The sequence below is a fragment of the Bos grunniens genome, chromosome 1 (genome assembly GCF_055505025.1).
Source record: "Bos grunniens cultivar Pamir isolate PY7600 chromosome 1, Bosgru_T2T1.0, whole genome shotgun sequence".
Lineage (NCBI taxonomy): Eukaryota > Metazoa > Chordata > Mammalia > Artiodactyla > Bovidae > Bos > Bos grunniens.
The window spans coordinates 22093901-22115119 of NC_141165.1; the positions used below are offsets into that span (position 1 = coordinate 22093901).

Here is a 21219-nt window from a genome sequence, read left to right on the forward strand (position 1 = left end):
CTCTGCCAAACAGGATGAATCCCATGTCTATGGCTCCCTGTGTGGAGCCTTGAGCACACTGGGTTTTCCCAAATGCCACTTGGGTTAACTGGGGGAGGGCACAGGAACCCAGGAGGGTCAACTCCATTTTGTCAGAAAGGGCTGGCTGGGTCTGGACACCACCTTCCCTTCCTCTCCACGCCTCTAGAATAATGGATCCTTCCCCAGTAAGCTGACCAGGCCACCCCCCAGCTGAGGATCCTCTGCCAGTTCCCCACCACCCTTGGGAGAAAGTCCCAGCTCCCGGCCATATCAGTCTCTGTGACCTGACCTCACCTCCTCTCCAGCCACAGGGGAAACTGAGTCAGTCTGTGACCCCCAATATTGGAAACCTCTTGCTCCAGGGAAACCCGTGAAGGCAAGAAGCCCCACCCCAGCTGCCCAGGCCCTGGAGGAAAGCTGAGGTCTGCAGCACAGAACCCACCAAAGGAAGTCCCCTTCTTCACCTGCCCACTGCACCCAGCTCCTGCTGGGGCTCCCGGCTGCCATGCTTTTCGAGCATTTTATGGAGGCAGCCTTTACTTTAAAGGCTCCATCCTGCCCTCAGGAGTGAGGAATAATCTGCTTTCTCCTGCACCCGGGCCTGTCCTTTGATTATGTCACCCCCTAGGAACGACTGCTACCTGGTCCAGGACGTGTGGTTGAGCCACCTGGGCTCCCACCAGCCTTGTTACCAAGAGACCAAAATAAATAAGCCTTTCTATTAAAAATAAATCATTTTACTAAAATAATAATGTGTCATGGTAGTGAAAATTTACTTTTCAAAATGATCTCACTTAGTTCAGGGCCAAAGTTACCGAAATAATAAAGGGAATTGGAAATATCAAGTTTGGTATTAGAAGCTCTCTTAGGAGTCCTCAGGCATTAGGAACCTTCATTCTTCCCTGCCCTGTTCCAGGAAGCAGAAACTGGCTTTCTCATCCTCAACAGTCCCCTCAGGGCTTAAGTGCCTAGCCCTGCCTACGGCCTGATTTCCTGGCAGCCTGTCTTTCAGGATCTAACAAAAGCTGGCCATCTCAGGGTGCATGGGGTACTTCTCCCTGGCAACCTCCGCCATCTTCTCTGTAGTGAGAAATAGAAAATGATGACAGACACACAGACAGCAGTACAGAAGAAACACCCAATACAGCAGTCCACTCCCGACGTTTATGAATTCTGCAGATCGACCTAACCTTTCATCACCTTCTGCAACACGGCTGTCCATCTTGTTTCTCTAAATTATTTACACTGAGACCAGACAGCACATTCAATGGCTCATTCATTCCGCAGCAGTGGAAGACACGGTGGGGAAGACAGGGACGCTATGCAGCCTGGATGGGACACGGATGGTACCACCCTCAGGTCTGCCCTGGGTGGACTTGCAATGCCAAGATAACACCTATAAGGATAACTATTCATGGGCTAATTTTAGGGATGTAATAAGTAACAAAAGGACAATGAGGTTGTTATATTTTAATGGTATTCATTACAATTTGGAGGCTACAAATGATAATGATAATCAGACCATGTAATTATTGTTATACCTGCACCACCAAAACCAGATCTCACAGTTTCTTGTTTCTCTTCTGGCTGGTTCTTGAGATTTATCATCAGCACTGAGGACATCACTTTTATCTTATGCCAGAAAGAAGAAGAAAGCACACACTAAGTTGTATCTGACTCTTGTAACACTATGGACTGTAGCCTGCCAGGCTCCTCTGTCCATGGGATTCTCTAGACAAGAATATTGGAGTGGGTTGCCATTTCCTTCTCTAGGGAATCTTCCTGACCCAGGAAAAGAACCCAGGTCTCCAGGATGGCTGGCAGATTCTTTACCCACTGAGCTACACGGGAAGCTCTGTTTCTTATGCTGAGTACAGGTTAACTCTTGTCTTGGTGTCTGTCTGTGTGTGTCTGACCTCATATACCCAGTTGTTTAATCAAATAAAGCAAAGGTTCTGGATCTGTATCCAACATCCAAGGTACCCTCTCTTACCCAGCCACTAAGGCAGGGAGAAAACTTGGGAAGAGAAAAAGCAGGACCAAGAAACTGAGTCTCCTGGTGACTCAAACTGGATCTCACAGAAAGCCAGATGTGTCCCTTCTGCCCCATCTCTGGGGGCCTTGCTGCTCTCTCACAGTTCTTCAGAAATGGTAGTAGGGACGGGGGTGCCCTAAGAAATTCAGGTTCTATAAGATGAAGGGTGAGTTGAGCACAACCAAGGATGAAATAAGCCAATCCTCTACGAAGACTCAAGTGCTGTGGATAAAAATCCTCTGGCTTGACAAAGTGGCAGGTGTCAGGAGGAAGAACCTTATTTCAAAGCCGCCTTGACTCCTTTCACTTTCAATGTACTGATGGGCCATCGGCAAATCCCACACAGCAAAGATCTCTCATCATTTCCAAATGAGATATTTAATAAGTACAAACCTCCTGCAATTGGACAGGTGGGAAAGGTGACTAGATCTTAGGTGCTGAAATTTGCTCTTAAGGGGCTTAAAATTCAGGTAGGGTTTTTGTACCTCAAAAAAGTTAGTAAACATTTTAAAAATCCTAAATAATCAACACAACAGAGGTCCGGGGCAGCATATGATTGTTTTTTAAAATGTTCAGAAAAAGCAAAGCTCTGCCATGGCAAGTGCCCAGCTAGACTGGGCACAGCAGGGCCAGCGGGTCTGGGAGGAGCAAACCTCTGGGGTTAGGCACAGTCACCAGGCCAGTGGCAGGCTTCCGGGGTGGCTGTGGCAGTGTGCATGGTGGGAAGGCAGGGGTCCAGGGTGGGCCCGGCCATGCGCAGGGAAGGAGCCAGCAGTGAGGACTGGGATGAAAGTGGATGGACAGCTCCTTCCTTCTCAGCAGTAGCAAGCCTGAGGGTCACCTTCAGCATCCTGCTCCCCACCCCACACACTTATTCTACAAAGTGGGGACAGGAATGAACAAAGCTTCCCAGAGAGGATGCGCCCCTTGTGAGACCTACTCCCTGCGCTCAGCCCAGCATGCTGCCTGTAGAAGCATCTCCTCCTCTTCTCCTCTGAAGCCTTTAGAAAGCACCGTGGTCACCTGACCCCTGAAGGTGGGCAGGACACCCCGCTATGCGCTTCCACAGCAGCTGTTCCTCCCTCGTCACGGCTCTCGCAGACCTTTACTGGAATTATACCCGCAGACATCTGCACTCCCCAGTGGACTATAAGCTCCATGAGGCAGGGATCCACTCAAAGATCTGATGGAATGAATAAATGGATGCTGGGAGGAGGAAGGGAGATGTGGGTGGGGGAGGGAGAGAGGGATGGCTGAGCAAATGACTAAACAACAATGCTGCCTGCAGGGTCCGCAGGGTCACTGTGCCGCACGAGTCCAGGGACACCACTCTCACTGCGTCCAGTGTGTGGATGGCACCTCCAGCAGCACCACTGCCAGGGGGAATGGGGGGCACCCAGTCAGAGGGGGCAGTTGGCCTGCTAGCCTCAGCCTGGGGAAGTAGACCAAACTCGGGTCCACCCGTCTTCCTGCTCTGGCTGGAGGAGTCTCGGGGAAGGGAGATTAGCAGAGGCCAGCGTGCAGCAGACACAGCACACTTCCTCCTCCAGGCCACACACACTTGCAGACGCTCTGAGTGAAGCCGGAGACCCCTTAGAACTCCAGCAGAACTCAGAAGCAGGGCTGTGTCCCTGAGGTGAGCGCCTTCCTCAGATATCTGCTCATGCCTCCCTTCTCTGGATGCCACCAATTGCCCAAATCAGGACTAGTGTGCATCACCCCCTCTCCCCAACAACTGCCAGTGGCATGAGAGCAAGGCCAGCAGGCTCAGAGAGCCATCTGAGCCCCAAGAGGATTGTTCAGCCTCCCCACTGCAAGGAAACCCTTCATCCTGGGTCTACAATACTCTCTGCACAATCCCTTCCCCTGCCAAGCTGACAGTGGCCAGCCCTGTATTCCACAATCCAGGGCAAGCAATCATTCCGCGCCTGGAGGGGGTGCTCTCTTATAGACTAGAGGTATTCTCTCTAGAGTGGCTCCTCAATGTGTCCCAACCAAACCTGGTCCCCAGTATATCTCTGAAGGCCCTATGCCCCTGGTATTATCTGGTTCAGGGCACCCTCCTCATCACTAGGCTCCAGGGTGGGTACTCCTCTCTGGGACCCAGCTGTCCTTGCCCACTGGCCTAGAGAGATGCCACCATTATGCCAGGTACAGGAAACAAGAGAAGGCCATAGCCCTCCACTTCCTTCCCTGGCCCGTTTCCAGGAGGCTTAGCTTATACAGGCCAGCCCACTGCTGTTCTAGAAGTCTCTGCTGTGCTCAGCAGACCTGAGTTCCCCATGTACAGAAGGGGAGGGACCTCCAACGTCACACAGGGAGGGAGACCCAAGGTGGAGGTGATGGCCAGACTTCAGCGGCTCCCCACACTACACAGGCTGTGGAGGATGAGGGCACGAAGGACCAACATGTATAAAAGTGCGTGCAGGCGAGATGGAAGTCTGTTTCGCCAGGCTCAGGGATGCACATGTCCCCTGCATAACTCCGGGACCCCAAAGCTCTGTAAAATTGAAGGTAAATAACCCACTAATGATATAACAAAGTGGGAGGAGTCTTCAGGGCCTTAGAGATCCCTGCCAGAAAGAACCAGTGTGGCTAACGGCAGTGCCTTTTCCCCTAATGACCACGTTCAAAGGGCCCAGAAACCATGATCCCAAACGACTAGCCTGGCATTCCCACCAGGTCACCCAACCCAGCCACAATCCTGGCCAGAGTAGAGTTTGGTAACCACCACCTCCTAAGAAGTAAAGATTCCCAATTCTTGTCTTTCCCAATTCAAGGTCACCTCATTTCCCAATGGCACGTTAGTGACTGGGAACAGGAGACATGAGTTCCAGTCCCAGAAGTGTTAACAACTCACAATAGACCTCTGGGTCCACACCCCATCCTGGGGTTTGAACTTCCCTTATAAACATGCTGAAGAGGTGGGGGCTCGCTCTCTGAGGCCCTCAGCTCTTGTTTCTGTGATTTTAGGTGCAAAAAGGGTTTGCAGAGCTCATCAGGGGCCTCAGCCCATCAGAGGTTCTGAGGGAGCCCAGAGTTTTCACTCAAACACACCAGATGCATTCTCCTTATCAAACCCCTGGCCCTTCACTGAAGCATGTTCAGACTTGGAATAAAAACGTGTTTATTGACAGCCTCTCTGGGTCCAGCCCTTTGAGAGACACTGAGGAAACATGAAGGGGTAAGAGAACAACCATCAGGCAACCATCTTACAGAGACAGAAACTAAGGCTCAGAGAGGCTTTGAAATCTCCTCAAGGGAACACAGCTAAGAATTCAACTCCCAGGGCTCTAGCACTGGTAAGATTAGCACTGTAATGTGAAAACCAACCCGTCTACTCCCAAATCCTTTTAGGCACAAGAAAAAGTTAGTTTTGTGAAACTGGAATCTACTAAGATCAGAAACTCAAGAGTCCAGGACACAGGGCTGGCTGGCTGAGTTGTATTGTTCAGAAATGCCCAGCTTGGCCCTAAAACCCATGTCAGAGCTTGGCCACCTTCTGACACCCTTCTGTGAGCCATCCCTCCATCCCAGGTAATGAGCAGCGGCAGGCAGGCGACTGTCATGTGACCTCCACAACCAATATGTACACACGCATCACAGCAGCTCCTGGAGCTCACCAGGTCCTCCCAAGGTTGTGTGTGTTGCGGCCCCTTGTACAGACAGGCACTAAACCAGGTGAACTGGACTGGTTTGTAGAGCTACAGCTGGTGGTCTTCCCTCCAGAGACAGCCTTCTCCCAGAGCAGGTCAAGGTCCAGCCTGTCTCCCCGCAGCCTCAGGTGAGAGGCCTCTGCAGGGATGCTCTGAGAACCGCTCCTTCCTACAAGTGTCAGAGGCTCCAAGCTCTTCAGTCTGGTCTTCCCTCCTCAGCACTAACCTGGCTTTCAGAGATGCTTTCCCCAGGGGAGCTACTAGACAGCAGGAAAGCCGTTTGTCTCCCCGTCTCCCTGGCCCCTGGCCCGCTGCCACGGTGGCCTCCCCTCCCCCAAGAAGGGCGGTGAGCTGGGAGGTGGGGGTTGGAAGAATCCGCCGAGAACGCTCTTGGGAGGGGTGCTGGGAAGCCAGGCAGGGCGTGTCGCCTGGTCCTTTCTCTGCCCAGCGCCGGGCTTCGCGGCTCTTGGTGCAAGGCGCCACGGTACCATCCCCCAAATCTGCCCTGCGCTGGGAACCCCTGTTGTCATCGCTCAGACCCCTGAGCCTCAAAGCGGCTAAAACACAGCAGCGAAGGGCAGCGGGTCTAGAACGTTCTGTGCCCAGTCGGACATAAGTCAGGAGAGGTAGGCGCCCTGTGCCCCCACGATCTGCACCTGGCTCTTCTCAGAAGAGACAGATGTCGGTCTTCTCCCCCGCGGCCGTCTGCCCCAGGGCCTGGACGTGTCCGCAATTACGGTTCCCGTCAGGGGCCCCAGGGAGCCCCTCCGGTGCCGCGGTTTGGGGAGCGGCCAGACGCCAGTGCCGTCTCGTTCTCTAAAGAGGTGCACTCGCCCTCCCTGCGACCCTCATCGGCGCCCCGCCACCTGCGCCGTCGCCCGCAGCCGGTGCCGCAGTGCGAGCGAGCCAGCGAGCCCGGAGCCTTCACGCCCGCGGCCGGCGCCGCCGAGCGAGCCGCCGCCCTCCGGTCTCCCCGCCGCGCCGCACCTGCACCGCACCCTGAGCCCCCACCCCAGATCCCACCCTCACCCCCACCTCTAGCCCCAGCGCCTCGTCGGCCCTTACTCTTGGAGCCTCCCCTGCTGGCCCCTCCGAGCCGGCCACGACCGCCCCATCCCCAAACCTCTCCTCTACCCCGGCATCGAGGGGCCTTTTCGAGCCGAGGTCGGGGTCCCAGTGGGGTGGATGATTTGGCGGCGGGGGTGGGCTCGACTCCAAACCCGGGGAATAAGCGGGGTACTTACCGCTCTGCTCCCCCAGGAAGACCAACTTGAATTTTCTCAGTGGGTTCCCAAAATCTCCCCCTGCGGACATGGTGCTGGCAGCTGGGGCTGGGAGAGGAGGAGGAGGAGAAGCGAAGGAGCAGGGAGGGGAGAGGAGGAGGGCGAGGGGAGGCGGCCGGCGGTGCGGGAGCCGGAGGGGGAAGGGCTGGCTGCGCGCGTCCCTGACTCCCCAGCTGCGTCCCGGCCCCGGCCTGCGGCTGCGTGTCCGGTGGCGGAGGAGGAGGAGAAAGATAAGGAGGAGGAGGAGGAAGGATGGGGCTGGGCGGCCGCAGGCGGCGCTTGATGCGGCGCGCTCTGGACGCCTGAGGCGCGGCGCGGACTGCGAGGATCCGGCGGAGCGGGGCTCAGGCGCGCGGGGCGGAGGAGCGCTCTCCCGAGCCGCACCAGTCGGCCCCCTCCCGCCTAGGTTCTCCGCCCGCGCCTGCGCTCTGCGCGCTCCCTAGCCTCTGATGTCATGCGGGGCCCGCGGCGCTGCGGGGCTGAGGGGCGTCAGTCCACCCACCCGGAGCCCGCACTCGGGCGGGAGAGGGTCGCACAGCCGTGCCTTGAAGAGGCTACCGAATCGGACCCTCTCTCATTGCCCCACTGCGTCTGTCTTCCCCACTCCACCTCTCTTTTGAATGCAGAAAATGACGTGAAATTGTCAAGGGATATTTGTTTCTGGTCTTTAAACCTAGATGTTACCCCTTCTTTCTCCCCCTGCGACACTGATACACACTCAGCGCAGCCATCCGAGAGGGTGAAAAGGAAAGAAGTCGGGGCGGGGGGTCGGTGAGCCAGGGTGTGGTGGACCGTGTGGGCGCACACCGGCTCTACTGTCATCTCGAGCTTGTGTCTGGCCCTCCCTCCCCTCTTCTCCCCAGATCCCTCCTCTTGGGCGCCTCTGTAGAGTCATAGGTGTCCCCCCCCCCCTCACGCCACCCACCCGCAGACATGCCCAACTGGAGAGGAGCACCGATAAAAGGAGCACCCTACTTCAACCGCCCCTAAGCATCACTTTATCTTAAACCCAATGCCCTGTGGGAGAGAAGAGGAACGAGGCCCTGAATGTCAGCTCTTCCATCTCCAGGATGGAATCCTGGATCCCTGGACCCTGGGATCTATGGGCTGACACCACCACTCCTTGCCTTGGCCATTAGGTGTATCTGGACAATGAGCTCCCAGAGGACAGGAGGGAGACCTCCCATTTGCCTCTGCATTCACCTGATCTGTTAAGGCACACAGATAATTTGTGAGTGGGTGAGAACAAGGAGCAGGTGCCAGGCGTTAGAAGCTCTCCCAATCGGGTCCTAGCATTCTGGGTAATTGAGGTTTCACCAAACTGCTTCTGCTGTGCTGCTGCCACGTGGTCTGTTCTTTTAGGGCTGTTCAATGAATGTTCATTTGGGATTATACCCCAGATGTTAGGGAACAAATTGTGTGTATGTGTGTGTTTCATTCAGAGAGAAAGGTGAGAAGCAACCTTCATCTCTGGAGTTTTCTAGGGGACATTTGTTGCTCTCTTTTTGACTTACATAGCTGGCTTGGAATGTCTTCCTGTCTGGCTCCCTGGTTTATTTACTTAGAATCTTTCTCTTATTGCTTATTAAAAACTGTAGGATGAATTCCATGAAATCAGCAGTTGAGTCTCCACTGCTGAATCCCAAAGACTTAACTTTGAGCTTAGGAAATGATTGTTGAATGTTTGGATGAATATCTAGACCCCAAGTCAGTACAACTGTTCCACTTATTGAAGAGATCGTGTTTTCTCCATTGTATATTTCCCCCTACTTTGTCATAGAGTAATTGACTGTAAGTGTGTGGGTTTATTTTGGGGTTCTATATTCTATTCCATTGGTCTATGTGTCTGATTTTGTGCCAGTGGCATGCTGTTTTGATTACTGTAGCTTTGCAATATAGTCTGAACTCAGGGAGCATGATTCCTCCAGTTCTTTCTCAAGATTGTTTTGACTATTCAGGGTCTTTTGTGTTTTCATACAAATTTTGAAATTATTTGTTCTAGTTCTGTAAAAAAAAAAAAGCCTTTGGTATTTTGATAAGGATTGCATTGAATCTATAGATTGCCTTGGATAGTATGGTCATTTGAACAATATTAATTCTTCTAATCTGAGAACGTGGTATATCTTTCCATCTATATGTCATCTCCAATTTCTTTAATCAGTATCTTTTAGTTTTATGAGTACAGGTCTTTAAACTTCTTAGGTAAGCTTATTTATAGGTATTTTATTACTTCTGATGTGATGGTAAATGGGATTGTTTCCCTAATTTCTCTTTCTGATAGTTCATGGTTAATGTATAGAAATGTAATAGTTTCCCATATATTAATTTTGTATCCTGCAACTTAACCAAATTTATGGATGTGCTCTAGTAGTCTCCTGGTGGCATCTTTAGGATTTTCTATGAATGGTACCATGTCATTTGCAAACAGTAACAGTTTTACTTCTTTCTTTCTTTCCAATTTGGACTCCTTTTATTTCTTTTTTTCCCCTGATTGTTGTGGTTAGGTCTTCCAAAACTTTGCTGAGTAAAAGTGCTAAGAGTGCACATGGTCTTGTTCTCTTCAGTAAGTGGCACTGGGAATACTAACCAGCTATGTGTAAAAGAATGAAGTTAGAACATTTTCTAATACCATATACAAAAAGAGACTCAAAGTGGATTAAAGACCTAAATGTAAGACTGGATACTATAAAACTCCTTGAGAAAAACATAGGCAGAACACTCTTGGACATGAATCATAGCAATATTTTTTCAATCCATTTCCTAAAGCGAAAGCAAACACAAACAAACAGGACATAGTTAAATGTAAAAGCTTTCACACAGCAAAGGAAACCATTGACAAAATGAAAGAGCAACCTACTGAATAGGAGGAGACATTTGCAAATGATATGACTGATAACAGGTTAATATTCAACATATTTAAACAGCTCATACAACTCAATATATTAAAAAAAAAAAAAACCCAAACAACCTGATTTTAAAATGAGCAGAAGAACTGAATAAACATGTTTCCAAAGAGGAAATGCAGATGGCCAACAGGCTTATGAAAAGATGCTCAACCACTAAGCATCAGGAAAATGCAAATCAAAACCATAATGATATATTACTTAACACCTGTCAGAATGGCTATCATCATCAAAAAAAAAACCCCACAAATAACAAATCTTGACAAAGATGTGGAGAAAAGGGAGCCCTTGTACATTTTTGCTGTGCATGTAAAGTCGTGCAGCTACTGTGGAAAACAGTATGGAGGTTCATCAAAAAACTAAAAGTAGAACTGCTATATGACACAGCAGTTCAACTCCTGGGTATATATCCAAGAAAAAAAGAAAAGCTAATTCGAAAAGATACATGCACCCCAATGTTCATAGCAGCATTTATTACAATTGCCAAGGTACGTAAGCAACCTAAGTGTCCATTAACAGATGAATGGATAAAGAAGATGTTGTGTATATATAAAATGGAATAATACTCAGCCATAAAAAGAATGAAATTTTGCCATTTGCAACAACTTGGATAAACTTGGAGGTCATTGTGCTAAGTGAAATACATCAGGCAAACAAGGATAAATACTGAACCATGTTACTGATATGTAGCATCTAAGAACTAGAACAAACTAATGAATAAAACAAAAAAGCAGATTCACAGATATAGAGAACAAACTGTGATTACCAGTAGAAAGGGAAGGGAAGGGAAAGGGACAATATAGGGGTACTAGAAAAAAGGGTTGTTATGGCATTACATGAAATCTTCTGTTTGAAACTTCTAAAAGTTGTAAGGCACTATAGAACTTAAAGAATCTTTCATTCAATAAAAATTTTAAATAAAAATAAATTTAAAAAATAAAACATACATTCTTTTCCCACTGGGGGAAACAAAGAACAACTGTTCTACTCCTCAGAATGGCCTTTGGTTTGGAGCCCCGTAGACTATAGGGCATACAGTCTGGGATACAGGCCCTGAGGTATCTCCTCTATGGTGCCTGGCGTCAGGCTCAGGGTCATTTTCAAACTCCCACCCCACTTCTGGGGTTTTGGTCTCTCAGGAGACTGCATCCAGATGGAGTTGAAGGAAGCTCTAGAAGGAGATGAGCCTCCCAAGCCACAGTCCGTAGGAGGGGCAGCCAACGGGGCACCCTTCCTTCCACCCACACCTTCTCCTAATATCTCTCTTACCATACCTTCCCATACTTTCTCATTGTTTCCTGAGGAAATCATCTATGGCAAGACAAAGTGTGGCAGAAAAAATACCCCCTTTCACTTAAGCCTGGACAAGTCCATCCTTCCCTGACCATCCAGTCCATACACAAGTCAGAGTGTCAGTAGAGGAAGGAGCAGGGAATGCAGGCCCCTCTGGGCACTCTAAGCCTCTGCGTCAGCTCAGTTGCTTACCAGCCCCAGCAGGCTGACCGTGGGCCAGGATGCACCGTGGGGCTCTGTCAGAATTCTTCCAGTTTAAGTGACAGAACCCTGACTCCAGCTACTTCACACACAGTGACGTGGGCTGGCTCAGGTAGCGGGAAGAGACAGTGGCGTTGCTCACAGAACGTGGTTGTTGTGCTGTGGGACTCCTTATTTGGAGTCTTGTCCTTAGCCTGCCCTGGAGCAGACAGGCTTTTTCCAGGTGGCAAAAAAAAAAAAAAAGAAAGAAAGAAAGAAAAAAATGAAGTGTGGCTGCTGTTACACTCAATTTGGCAATCTCACTGAAACAAGTTTCTTCCACATGGCATCCTTGTGTTCCAGTTTTTAAAATTATGTTAAGCTTCCTGTTGAGGCTGACAATGTATATCTAAGTTGTAAAGAAAACCTGTCGGACTTTCCTGGTGGTACATGGGGTAAGAATGTGCCTGCCAATGCAGGGGGCATGGGTTCAATCCCTGGTCAGGGAAGATTCCACATGGCGCAGAACAGCTAAGCTCATGTGCCACAACTACCGAAGAACTCTGTGTACAGAGCCTGTGCTCTGCAACAAGGGAAGGTACCACAATGAGGAGCCTGTGTAACGCAACTAGAGAGTAGCCCCTAACTCCACAACTAGAGAAAGCCCACACGCAGCAGCAACGAAGACCCAGCACAACCATAAATATATAAAATGTAAAAAAAGAAAGAAGAAAACCTGTCACTCAGTTCAGTTCAGTTCAGTCTCTCAGTCGTGTCCGACTCTGCGACCCCATGGACTGCAGCATGACAGGCTTTCCTGTCCATCACCAACTTCCAGAGCTTAATCAAACTCATGTCCATCCAGTCGGTGATGCCATCCAACCATCTTATCCTCTGTTGTGCCCTTCTCCTCCCACCTTCAATCTTTAACAGCATCAGGGTCTTTCCCAATGGGTCAGTTCTTCACATCAGGTGGCCAAAAGATTGGAGTTTCAGCTTCAGCATCAGTCCTTCCAATGAATATTTGGGACTGATCTCCTTTAGGATGGACTGGTTGGATCTCCTCGCTGTCCAAGGGACTCTCAAGAGTCTTCTCCAACACCACAGTTCAAAAGCATCAATCTTTGGTGCTCAGCTTTCTTCACAGTCCAACTCTCACATCCATACATGACTACTGGAAAAACCATAGCTTTGATTAGGCGGACCTTTGTTGGCAAAGTAATGTCTCTGCTTTTGAATATGCTATCTAGGTTGGTCATAGCTTTTCTTCCAAGGAGCAAGCATCTTTTAACTTCATGGCTGCAGTCACCATCTGCAGTGATTTTGGAGTCCCCAAAAATAAAGTCTCTCACTGTTTCCCTTGTTTCCCCATCTATTTGCCATGAAGTGATGGGACTGGATGCCATGATCTTAGCTTTCTGAATGTTGAGCTTTAAGCCAACTTTTTCACTCTCCTCTTTCACTTTGATCAAGAGGCTCTTTAGTTCTTCACTTTCTGCCATAAGGGTGGTGTCATCTGCATATCTTAGGTTATTGATATTTCTCCTGGCCATCTTGTGCTTCATCCAGCCCGGCAAAACATACAGCCTTGATGTACTCCTTTCCCAATTTGGAACCAGTCTGTTGTTCCATGTCCAGTTCTAACTGTTGCTTCTTGACCTGCATGCAGATTTCTCAGGAGGCAGTCATTAGGTGTGCCCATTTATCCTCCACCCAGCTGAAGAAATCAAGCATCACAATAGTTGAGGCCTCTGTTGTTTCCCTCCACTGCATTCCGGTCTCTTCCTCCTTCCTCTACGCAGAAATACAGAACCCCAGCTGGCTTTTCTTTTAGTTTTATCACATTTTGATGTGCCCTTCAGGAATATTTTCTTTCATTTGCATCTTCTGAACTTTTTCTAAGGTATCAAATGACATGTTTTCTCCTATGACTTGCATTTTTCTTACATTCTGTTCCTACGATTCGTCTGTGATAGGTATCACAGAAGTCCTTTCATTTTCACTGTGATTTTGTATTCCACTCTATGGTCTAATTTTAAAATCATTTTCAGTAAAATGTGTCCAGGTTAAAATGTGAAATACTTTCAGATTCATGATAACATCTTACATAGCCATAGTACACTAGTAAAACCAGGAAATTAACAGTGAAAAGTGCACCCAATTTTCCTTCTGCTACTACAGATAATGCTGCTGTGAACATTCTTCATGTGTCTATTGATACACCTGTGAGTTTTTCCAAGCTGTGTACTGAGTAGATAAACTGAGGTATAAAACCAGGTATGCATTTAACCTTATGCCAAACTATTTTCCAACAGTCAGTTCAGTCAGTTCAGTTGCTCAGTCATGTCCAACTCTTGGCCATCCCATGGACTGCAGCACACCAGGCCTCCCTGTCCATCACCGTCTCCTGGAGTCTACTCAAACTCATGTCCACTGAGTCAGTATACCATCCTACCATCTCATCCTCTGTTGTCCCCTTCTCCTCCCACCTTCAATCTTTACCAGCATCAGGGTCTTTTCAAATGAGTCAGTTCTTCACATCAGGTGGCCAAAGGATTGGAGTTTCAGCTTCAGCATCAGTCCTTCCAATGAATATTCAGGACTGATTTCCTTTAGGATGGAAAGGTTGGATCTCCTTGCTATCCAAGAGACTCTCAAGAGTCTTCTCCAACACCACAGTTTCAAAAGTATCAATTCTTTGGTGCTCAACTTTCTTTATAGTCCAACTCTCACATTCATACATGACTACTGGAAAAACCACAGCTTTGACTACATGGACCTTTGTTGACAAAGTAAAGTGTCTGCTTTTTAATATGCTGTCTAGGTCAGTCATAACTTTTCTCCTAAGGAGCAAGCATCGTTTAATTTCATGGCTGCACTCACCATCTGCAGTAATTTTGAGTTCAGTTCAGTCGCTCAGTCATGTCTGACTCTTTGCGACCCCATGAATCACAGCACGCCAGGCCTCCCTGTCCATCACCAATTCCCAGAATTCACTCAAACTCACGTCCATCGAGTCAGTGATGCCATCCAGCCATCTCATCCTCTGTCGTCCCCTTCTCCTCCTGCCCCCAATCCCTCCCAGCATCAGAGTCTTTTCCAATGAGTCAACTCTTCACATGAGGTGGCCAAAGTACTGGAGTTTCAGCTTTAGCATCATTCCTTCCAAAGAACACCCAGGACTGATCTCCTTCAGAATGGACTGGTTGGATCTCCTTGCAGTCCAAGGGACTCTCAAGAGTCTTCTCCAACACCACAGTTTAAAAGCATCAATTCTTCGGTGCTCAGCTTTCTTCACAGTCCAACTCTCACATCCATACATGACTACTGGAAAAACCATAGCCTTGACTAGACGAACCTTTGTTGGCAAAGTAATGTCTCTGCTTTTCAATATACTATCTAGGTTGGTCATAACTTTCCTTCCAAGGAGTAAGTGTCTTAATTTCATGGCTGCAATCACCATCTGCAGTGATTTTGGAGCCCCAAAAAATAAAGTCTGACACTGTTTCCACTGTTTCCCCATCTATCTGCCATGAAGTGATGGGACCAGATGCCATGATCTTCGTTTTCTGAATGTTGAGCTTTAAGCCAACTTTTTCACTCTCCACTTTCACTTTCATCAAGAGGCTTTTTAGTTCCTCTTCACTTTCTGCCATAAGGGTGGTGTCATCTGCATATCTGAGGTTATTGATATTTCTCCCAGCAATATTCCAGCTTGTGTTTCTTCCAGTCCAGCGTTTCTCATGATGTACTCTGCATATAAGTTAAATAAGCAGAGTGACAATATACAGCCTTGACGTACTCCTTTTCCTATTTGGAACCAGTCTGTTGTTCCATGTCCAGTTCTAACTGTTGCTTCCTAACCTGCATACAGATTTCTCAAGAGGCAGATCAGGTGGTCTGGTATTCCCATCTCTTTCAGAATTTTCCACAGTTTATTGTGATCCATACAGTCAAAAGCTTTGGCATAGTCGATAAAGCAGAAATAGATGTTTTTCTGGAACTCTCTTGCTTTTTCAATGATCCAGCGGATGTTGGCAATTTGATCTCTGGTTCCTCTGCCTTTTCTAAAACCAGCTTGAACATCTGGAAGTTCATGGTTCACGTATTGCTGAAGCCTGGCTTGGAGAACTTTGAGCATTACTTTACTAGCGTGTGAGATGAGTGCAATTGTGTGGTAGTTTGAGCATTCTTTGGCATTGCCTTTCTTTGGGATTGGAATGAAAACTGCCCTTTTCCAGTCCTGTGGCCACTGCTGAGTTTTCCAAATTTGCTGGCATATTGAGTGCAGCACTTTCACAGCATCATCTTTCAGGATTTGAAAGAGCTCAACTGGAATTCCATCACCTCCACTAGCTTTGTTTGTAGTGATGCTTTCTATGGCCCACTTGACTTCACGTTCCAGGATGTCTGGCTCTAGATGAGTGATTACACCATCGTGATTAGCTTCATCTACATTTTCCATTTTCTTCAGAAAAGTCTGGACTATTCTCATTCTCAGCTCTTTGCTATTATATGCAAGTTTTAAAATCTTTTTAAAATTTGAAGTTTGGTTGATTTACAGTGTTTCAGGTGTACAGCAAAGTGATTCTGTTATGTATATTATTATATGTGCTTTAAGTTAAAATTTTAATTTTGAGATCATTATAGATTCACAACAGTTGTAAGAAATAAGACAGATCCTGTGTCTCATTTGTCCAGATTCCCTCAGTGGTAACATTTTTCAAATCTATAGCATCATATCACAACCAAGATTTCGACCTTGGTCCAGTCAAGGTGCAGAAAATTTTCATCCCTGCAAGGGTTCTTCTTGAGGTCCTTTTATAGCCGCACTCACTTTCTCCTGCCCACCCCTTTCCTTGTCTCTGGCAACTGCTAAACTGTTCTATGTCTCAATAATTTTGTCAGTTTAAGAATGTTATATAAGTGAAATTATACAGTATGTAAACTTTTGGGATTGGCGTTTTTCACTCCCCATAATTCCGTGGAGATTCACCCACGTTGTGTCTATCACCAGTTGGTTCCCTTCCACTGCTGTCTGGTATTCCATAGTAGGGATTACCACCGTTCATTTACTGCTCGCCCATGTAAGAGCATCTGGGTAATTTCCAGTTTGGGGCCATCACAGATAGAGCTATTATCAGCATTCCTGTATAGGTTTCTTTCTTTTTTTTTTTTTTCTTCCCATTTACTTGTTTTTGTGTGAATGTAAGTTTTTATTTCTTTGAGATAAATACCAAGGAGTGTCATTGCTGGGTCATATGGTAGCTTCATGTTTAGTTTTTTTTCTTTTGAAGGAACAGCCACATTGTTTTCTGATGAGTACATCTTTACATTCTCATCAGCATCATGTGAGGGATCAGGTCTCTCCACATCCTTACCAATGTTTGGTTTTATCACTATTTTTTAAGCTATCCTGTGAGATGTGTAGAGACATCTCACTGTGTTTTAAAAAAAATACTTATTTATTTTTGGCAACATTGAATCTTAGTTGCAGCACCCGGGATTTTCATTATGGCATGGGGGATCTTAGTTCCTGACCAAAGATTGAACCCATGTCTTCTGCATCGGAAAGTGGATTCTTAACTACTGGACCACCAGGGATGTCCCCTCATGTGGGTATTTTTTATTTTTAATCCCCATGCTTTTTGTTAAATATGTTTTTAACAATGAAACAAAGATGAATATTTTTAATGATAAAAGGTACAATTCACAAAGAAGATAGACATCATAAACCATTAGACACCTAACAACAAAGAAATAAAGATACATAAAGCAAAAACCAGAAGATATATAAGGGAGAAGAAAAAACATATAATTATAGTGAGACATAGTAATATTTCTTTAAGAATATTTTATCAAGTGCAGAAAAATTAAGAATAAAAGCATCTCTTTTTTAAAGTAAAAGAATGACTTTATTCATTCACTAAAATATTCATTTGGAGATTCTTATATAAAATAATCTTTATAAATATATTTTTTAGATAATAAAAGAAAAATATTTTTATGTGAATTAATTATAGGTTTTTTGAATGTATTTATTTTTAATTGAAGGATAATTGCTTTACTGAATTTTGTTGTTTTCTGTCAAACCTCAACATTAAAAAGCCAAGGGATATATATACTCCCCTAATAGAAGCATCTTGAATGATATCATAATAATTTAAATATAATAGATTTCTATTTATATTCATTTATAAGATGGTCAACACTGAAATCAGATTGATTATATTCTTTGCAGCCAAAGATGGAGAAGCTCTATACAGTCAACAAAAACAAGACCAGGAGCTGACTGTGGCTCAGATCATGAACTCCTTATTGTCAGATTCAGACTAAAATTGAAGAAAGTAGGGAAAACCACTAGACCATTCAGGTATGACCTAAATCAAATCCCTTATGATTATACAGTGGAAGTGACAAATAGATTTAAGGGCCTAGACCTAATAGATAGAGTGCCTGATGAACTATGGACTGAGGTTTGTGACATTGTACAGGAGACAGGGATCAAGACCATCCCCATGGAAAAGAAATGCAAAAAAGCAAAATGGCTGTCTGGGGAGGCCTTCAAATAGCTGTGAAAAGAAGAGAAGCGAAAAGCAAAGGAGAAAAGGAAAGATATAGGCATCTGAATGCAGAGTTCCAAAGAATAGCAAGAAGAGATAAGAAAGCCTTCCTCAGTGATCAATGCAAAGAAATAGAGGAAAACAACAGAATGGGAAACACTAGAGATCTCTTCAAGAAAATTAGAGATACCAAAGGAACATTTCATGCAAAGATGGGCTCAATAAAGGACAGAAATGGTAGGGACCTAACAGAAGCAGAAGATATTAAGAAGAGGTGGCAAGTATACACAGAAGAACTGTACAAAAAAGATCTTCACGACCCAGATAATCACGATGGTGTGATCACTGACCAGAGCCAGATATCCTGGAATGTGAAGTCAAGTGGGCCTTGGAAAGCATCACTACAAACAAAGCTAGTGGAGGTGATGGAATTCCAGTTGAGCTATTTCAAATCCTGAAAGATGATGCTGTGAAAGTGCTGCACTCAATATGCCAGCAAATTTGGAAAACTCAGCAGTGGCCACAGGACTGGAAAAGGGCAGTTTTCATTCCAATCCCAAAGAAAGGCAATGCCAAAGAATGCTCAAACTACAGCACAATTGCACTCATCTCACACACTAGTGAAGTAATGCTCAAAATTCTCCAAGCCAGGCTTCAGCAATATGTGAACCGTGAACTTCCTGATGTTCAAGCTGGTTTTAGAAAAGGCAGAGGAACCAGAGATCAAATTGCCAACATCCGTTGGATCATAGAAAAAGCAAGAAGTTCCAGAAAAACTCTATTTCTGCTTTATTGACTATGCCAAAGCCTTTGACTGTGTGGATCACAATAAACTGCGGACAATTCTTCAAGAGATGGGAATACCAGACCACCTGACCTGCCTCTTGAGAAATTTATATGCAGGTCAGGAAGCAACAGTTAGAACTGGACATGGAACAACAGACTGGTTCCAAATAGGAAAAGGAGTACGTCAAGGCTGTATATTGTCACCCTGCTTATTTAATTTATATGCAGAGTACATCATGAGAAACGCTGGGCTGGAAGAAGCACAAGCTGGAATCAAGGTTGCCGGGAGAAATATCAATAACCTCAGGTATGCAGATGACAGCACCCTTATGGCAGAAAGTGAAGAGGAACTAAAAAGCATCTTGATGAAGGTGAAAGAGGAGAGTGAAAAAGTTGGCTTAAAGCTCAACATTCAGAAAACGAAGATCATGGCATCTGGTCCCATCACTTCATGGGAAATAGATGGGGAAACAGTGGAAACAGTGTCAGACTTTATTTTTCTGGGCTCCAAAATCACTGCAGATGTTGACTGCAGCCATGAAATTAAAAGACGCTTACTCCTTGGAAGGAAAGTTATGACCAACCTAGACAGCTTGTTAAAAAGCAGAGACGTTAGTTTGTCAACAAAGTCTAGTCAAGGCTATGGTTTTTCCAGTAGTCATGTATGGATGTGAGAGTTGGACTATAAAGAAAGCTGAAAAATGAAAGAAAGAAAGCTGAGTGCTGAAGAATTGATGTTTTTGAACTGTGGTGTTGGAGAAGACTCTTGAAAGTCCCTTGGACTGCAAGGAGATCTAACCAGTCCATTCTAAAGGAGATCAGCGCTGGGATTTCTTTGGAAGGAGTGATGCTAAAGCTGAAGCTCCAGTACTTTGGGCACCTCATGCGAAGAGTTGACTCATTGGAAAAGACTTTGATGCTGGGAGGGCAGGAGGAGAAGGGGACGACAGAGGATGAGATGGCTGGATGGCATCACTGACTCAATGGACATGAGTCTGAGTGAACTCCGGGAATTGGTGATGGACAGGGAGGCCTGGCATGCTGTGGTTCATGGGGTCGCAAAGAGTCGGACACGACTGAGTGACTGAACTGAACTGATGTATACAAGAGCTTTTCTACTACACTTGATAAAGACTTGAGAAAAAAATTAAAAAAAAGAAGAAGAGATGGAGAAATTGGAAAACATAAACTAAATGAAATGGGAGCACTGAATATGAAATAGAAAAAGTGAAATAAACTAGATGAAAATAAAGGATTCTCATATGGTCCAGTTGTTTTTAAACATGGCTACTCTTTAAAAACATATCCAAAGCTCTGGCAAATAAAATAACACCTGGGCAATTGTATTTTCCAAAAAGTTCCAAGATAATTCTGATATGCATCTGCATTTTAAAGTGATTATAGGTTTTTCTATTAAATGGTAGTTTTGGTGGTATAGAATTCTATTATTTACCTGTTGACCAGTCATGATACAATGGTATTAAGTCAGTAATAGTTACATAATCACAGTAGTGAAAGATATTTATCAGTTTTCACAATCAATAGCCAGACCCTCCGCCAAAAAAGGTAATTACAATTGCAAGCCATGATGATTAACATGATTAACCTAACAATATAAAATAATTACATACAGTTTGAGGAGGTCAAGTAGAGTGATGTGGTTAGTGGAAGTGCATACACGCACCTGTTTTCATCTGCTCAACCAGTCTCTGTCTTTTAGTTGGTGCACTTAAGCCATTTATATTAAGATAATTATTGTATGTATGATCCTTTTACTGTTTCAATTGTTTTGGGCTTATTTTCTGTAGGTAGGCCTTTTTCTTCTCTTCTTTCCTGCCTAGAGAAGTTCCTTTAGCATTTGTTGTAAAGCTGGTTTGATGATGCTGAATTCTGTTAACTTTTGCTTATCTGGAAAGCTTTTGATTTCGCCATCAAATCTGAAGGAGAGCCTTACTGGGTAGAGTATTCTTGGTTGTTGTTGTTCAGTCGCTCAGTCATGTCCGACTCTTTGCTGCCCCAGGGACTGCCGCATGCCAGGCCTCCCTGTCCCTCACCATCTCCCAAAGTTTGCTCAAGTTCATGTCCATTGCACTGGTGATGCCATCCAACCATCTCATCCTCTGATGCCCTTTTCTCCTTCTGCCCTCAATCTTTCCCAGCATCAGGGACTTTTCCATTGAGTTGGCTGTTCAAATCAAATGACCAAAATACTGGAGCTTCAGCTTCAACCTCAGTCCTTCCAATGAGTATTCAGGGTTGATTTCCCTTAAGATTGACTGATTTGATCATGCTGTCCAAGGGGCTTTCAGGAATCTTCTCCAGCACCAGTGTTCAAAGCCATCAATTCTTTGGTGTTCTACCCTCTTTACAGTCCAGCTCTCACAACTGTATGTGAACACTAGAAATACCATGCTGCTGCTACTGCTGCTAAGTCACTTCAGTCGTGTCCGACTCTGTGCGACCCCATAGATGGCAGCCCACCAGGCTCCCCCATCCCTG

At 46.0% G+C, this 21219-nt stretch overlaps 1 protein-coding gene across 1 annotated transcript in view; it reads right to left on the reverse strand.

Moving 5' to 3' along the window:
• RAB6B (RAB6B, member RAS oncogene family) overlaps positions 1-7412 on the reverse strand; it is a 55266-nt gene extending 47854 nt beyond the window's left edge. Inside the window, exon 1 of the mRNA XM_086316097.1 lies at positions 6957-7412. Coding sequence (XP_086172223.1) covers positions 6957-7026 — 70 coding nt within the window. The 5' untranslated portion in view covers positions 7027-7412. The remainder of the gene's footprint in view (positions 1-6956) is intronic.
• Positions 7413-21219: the final 13807 nt, after the last annotated feature.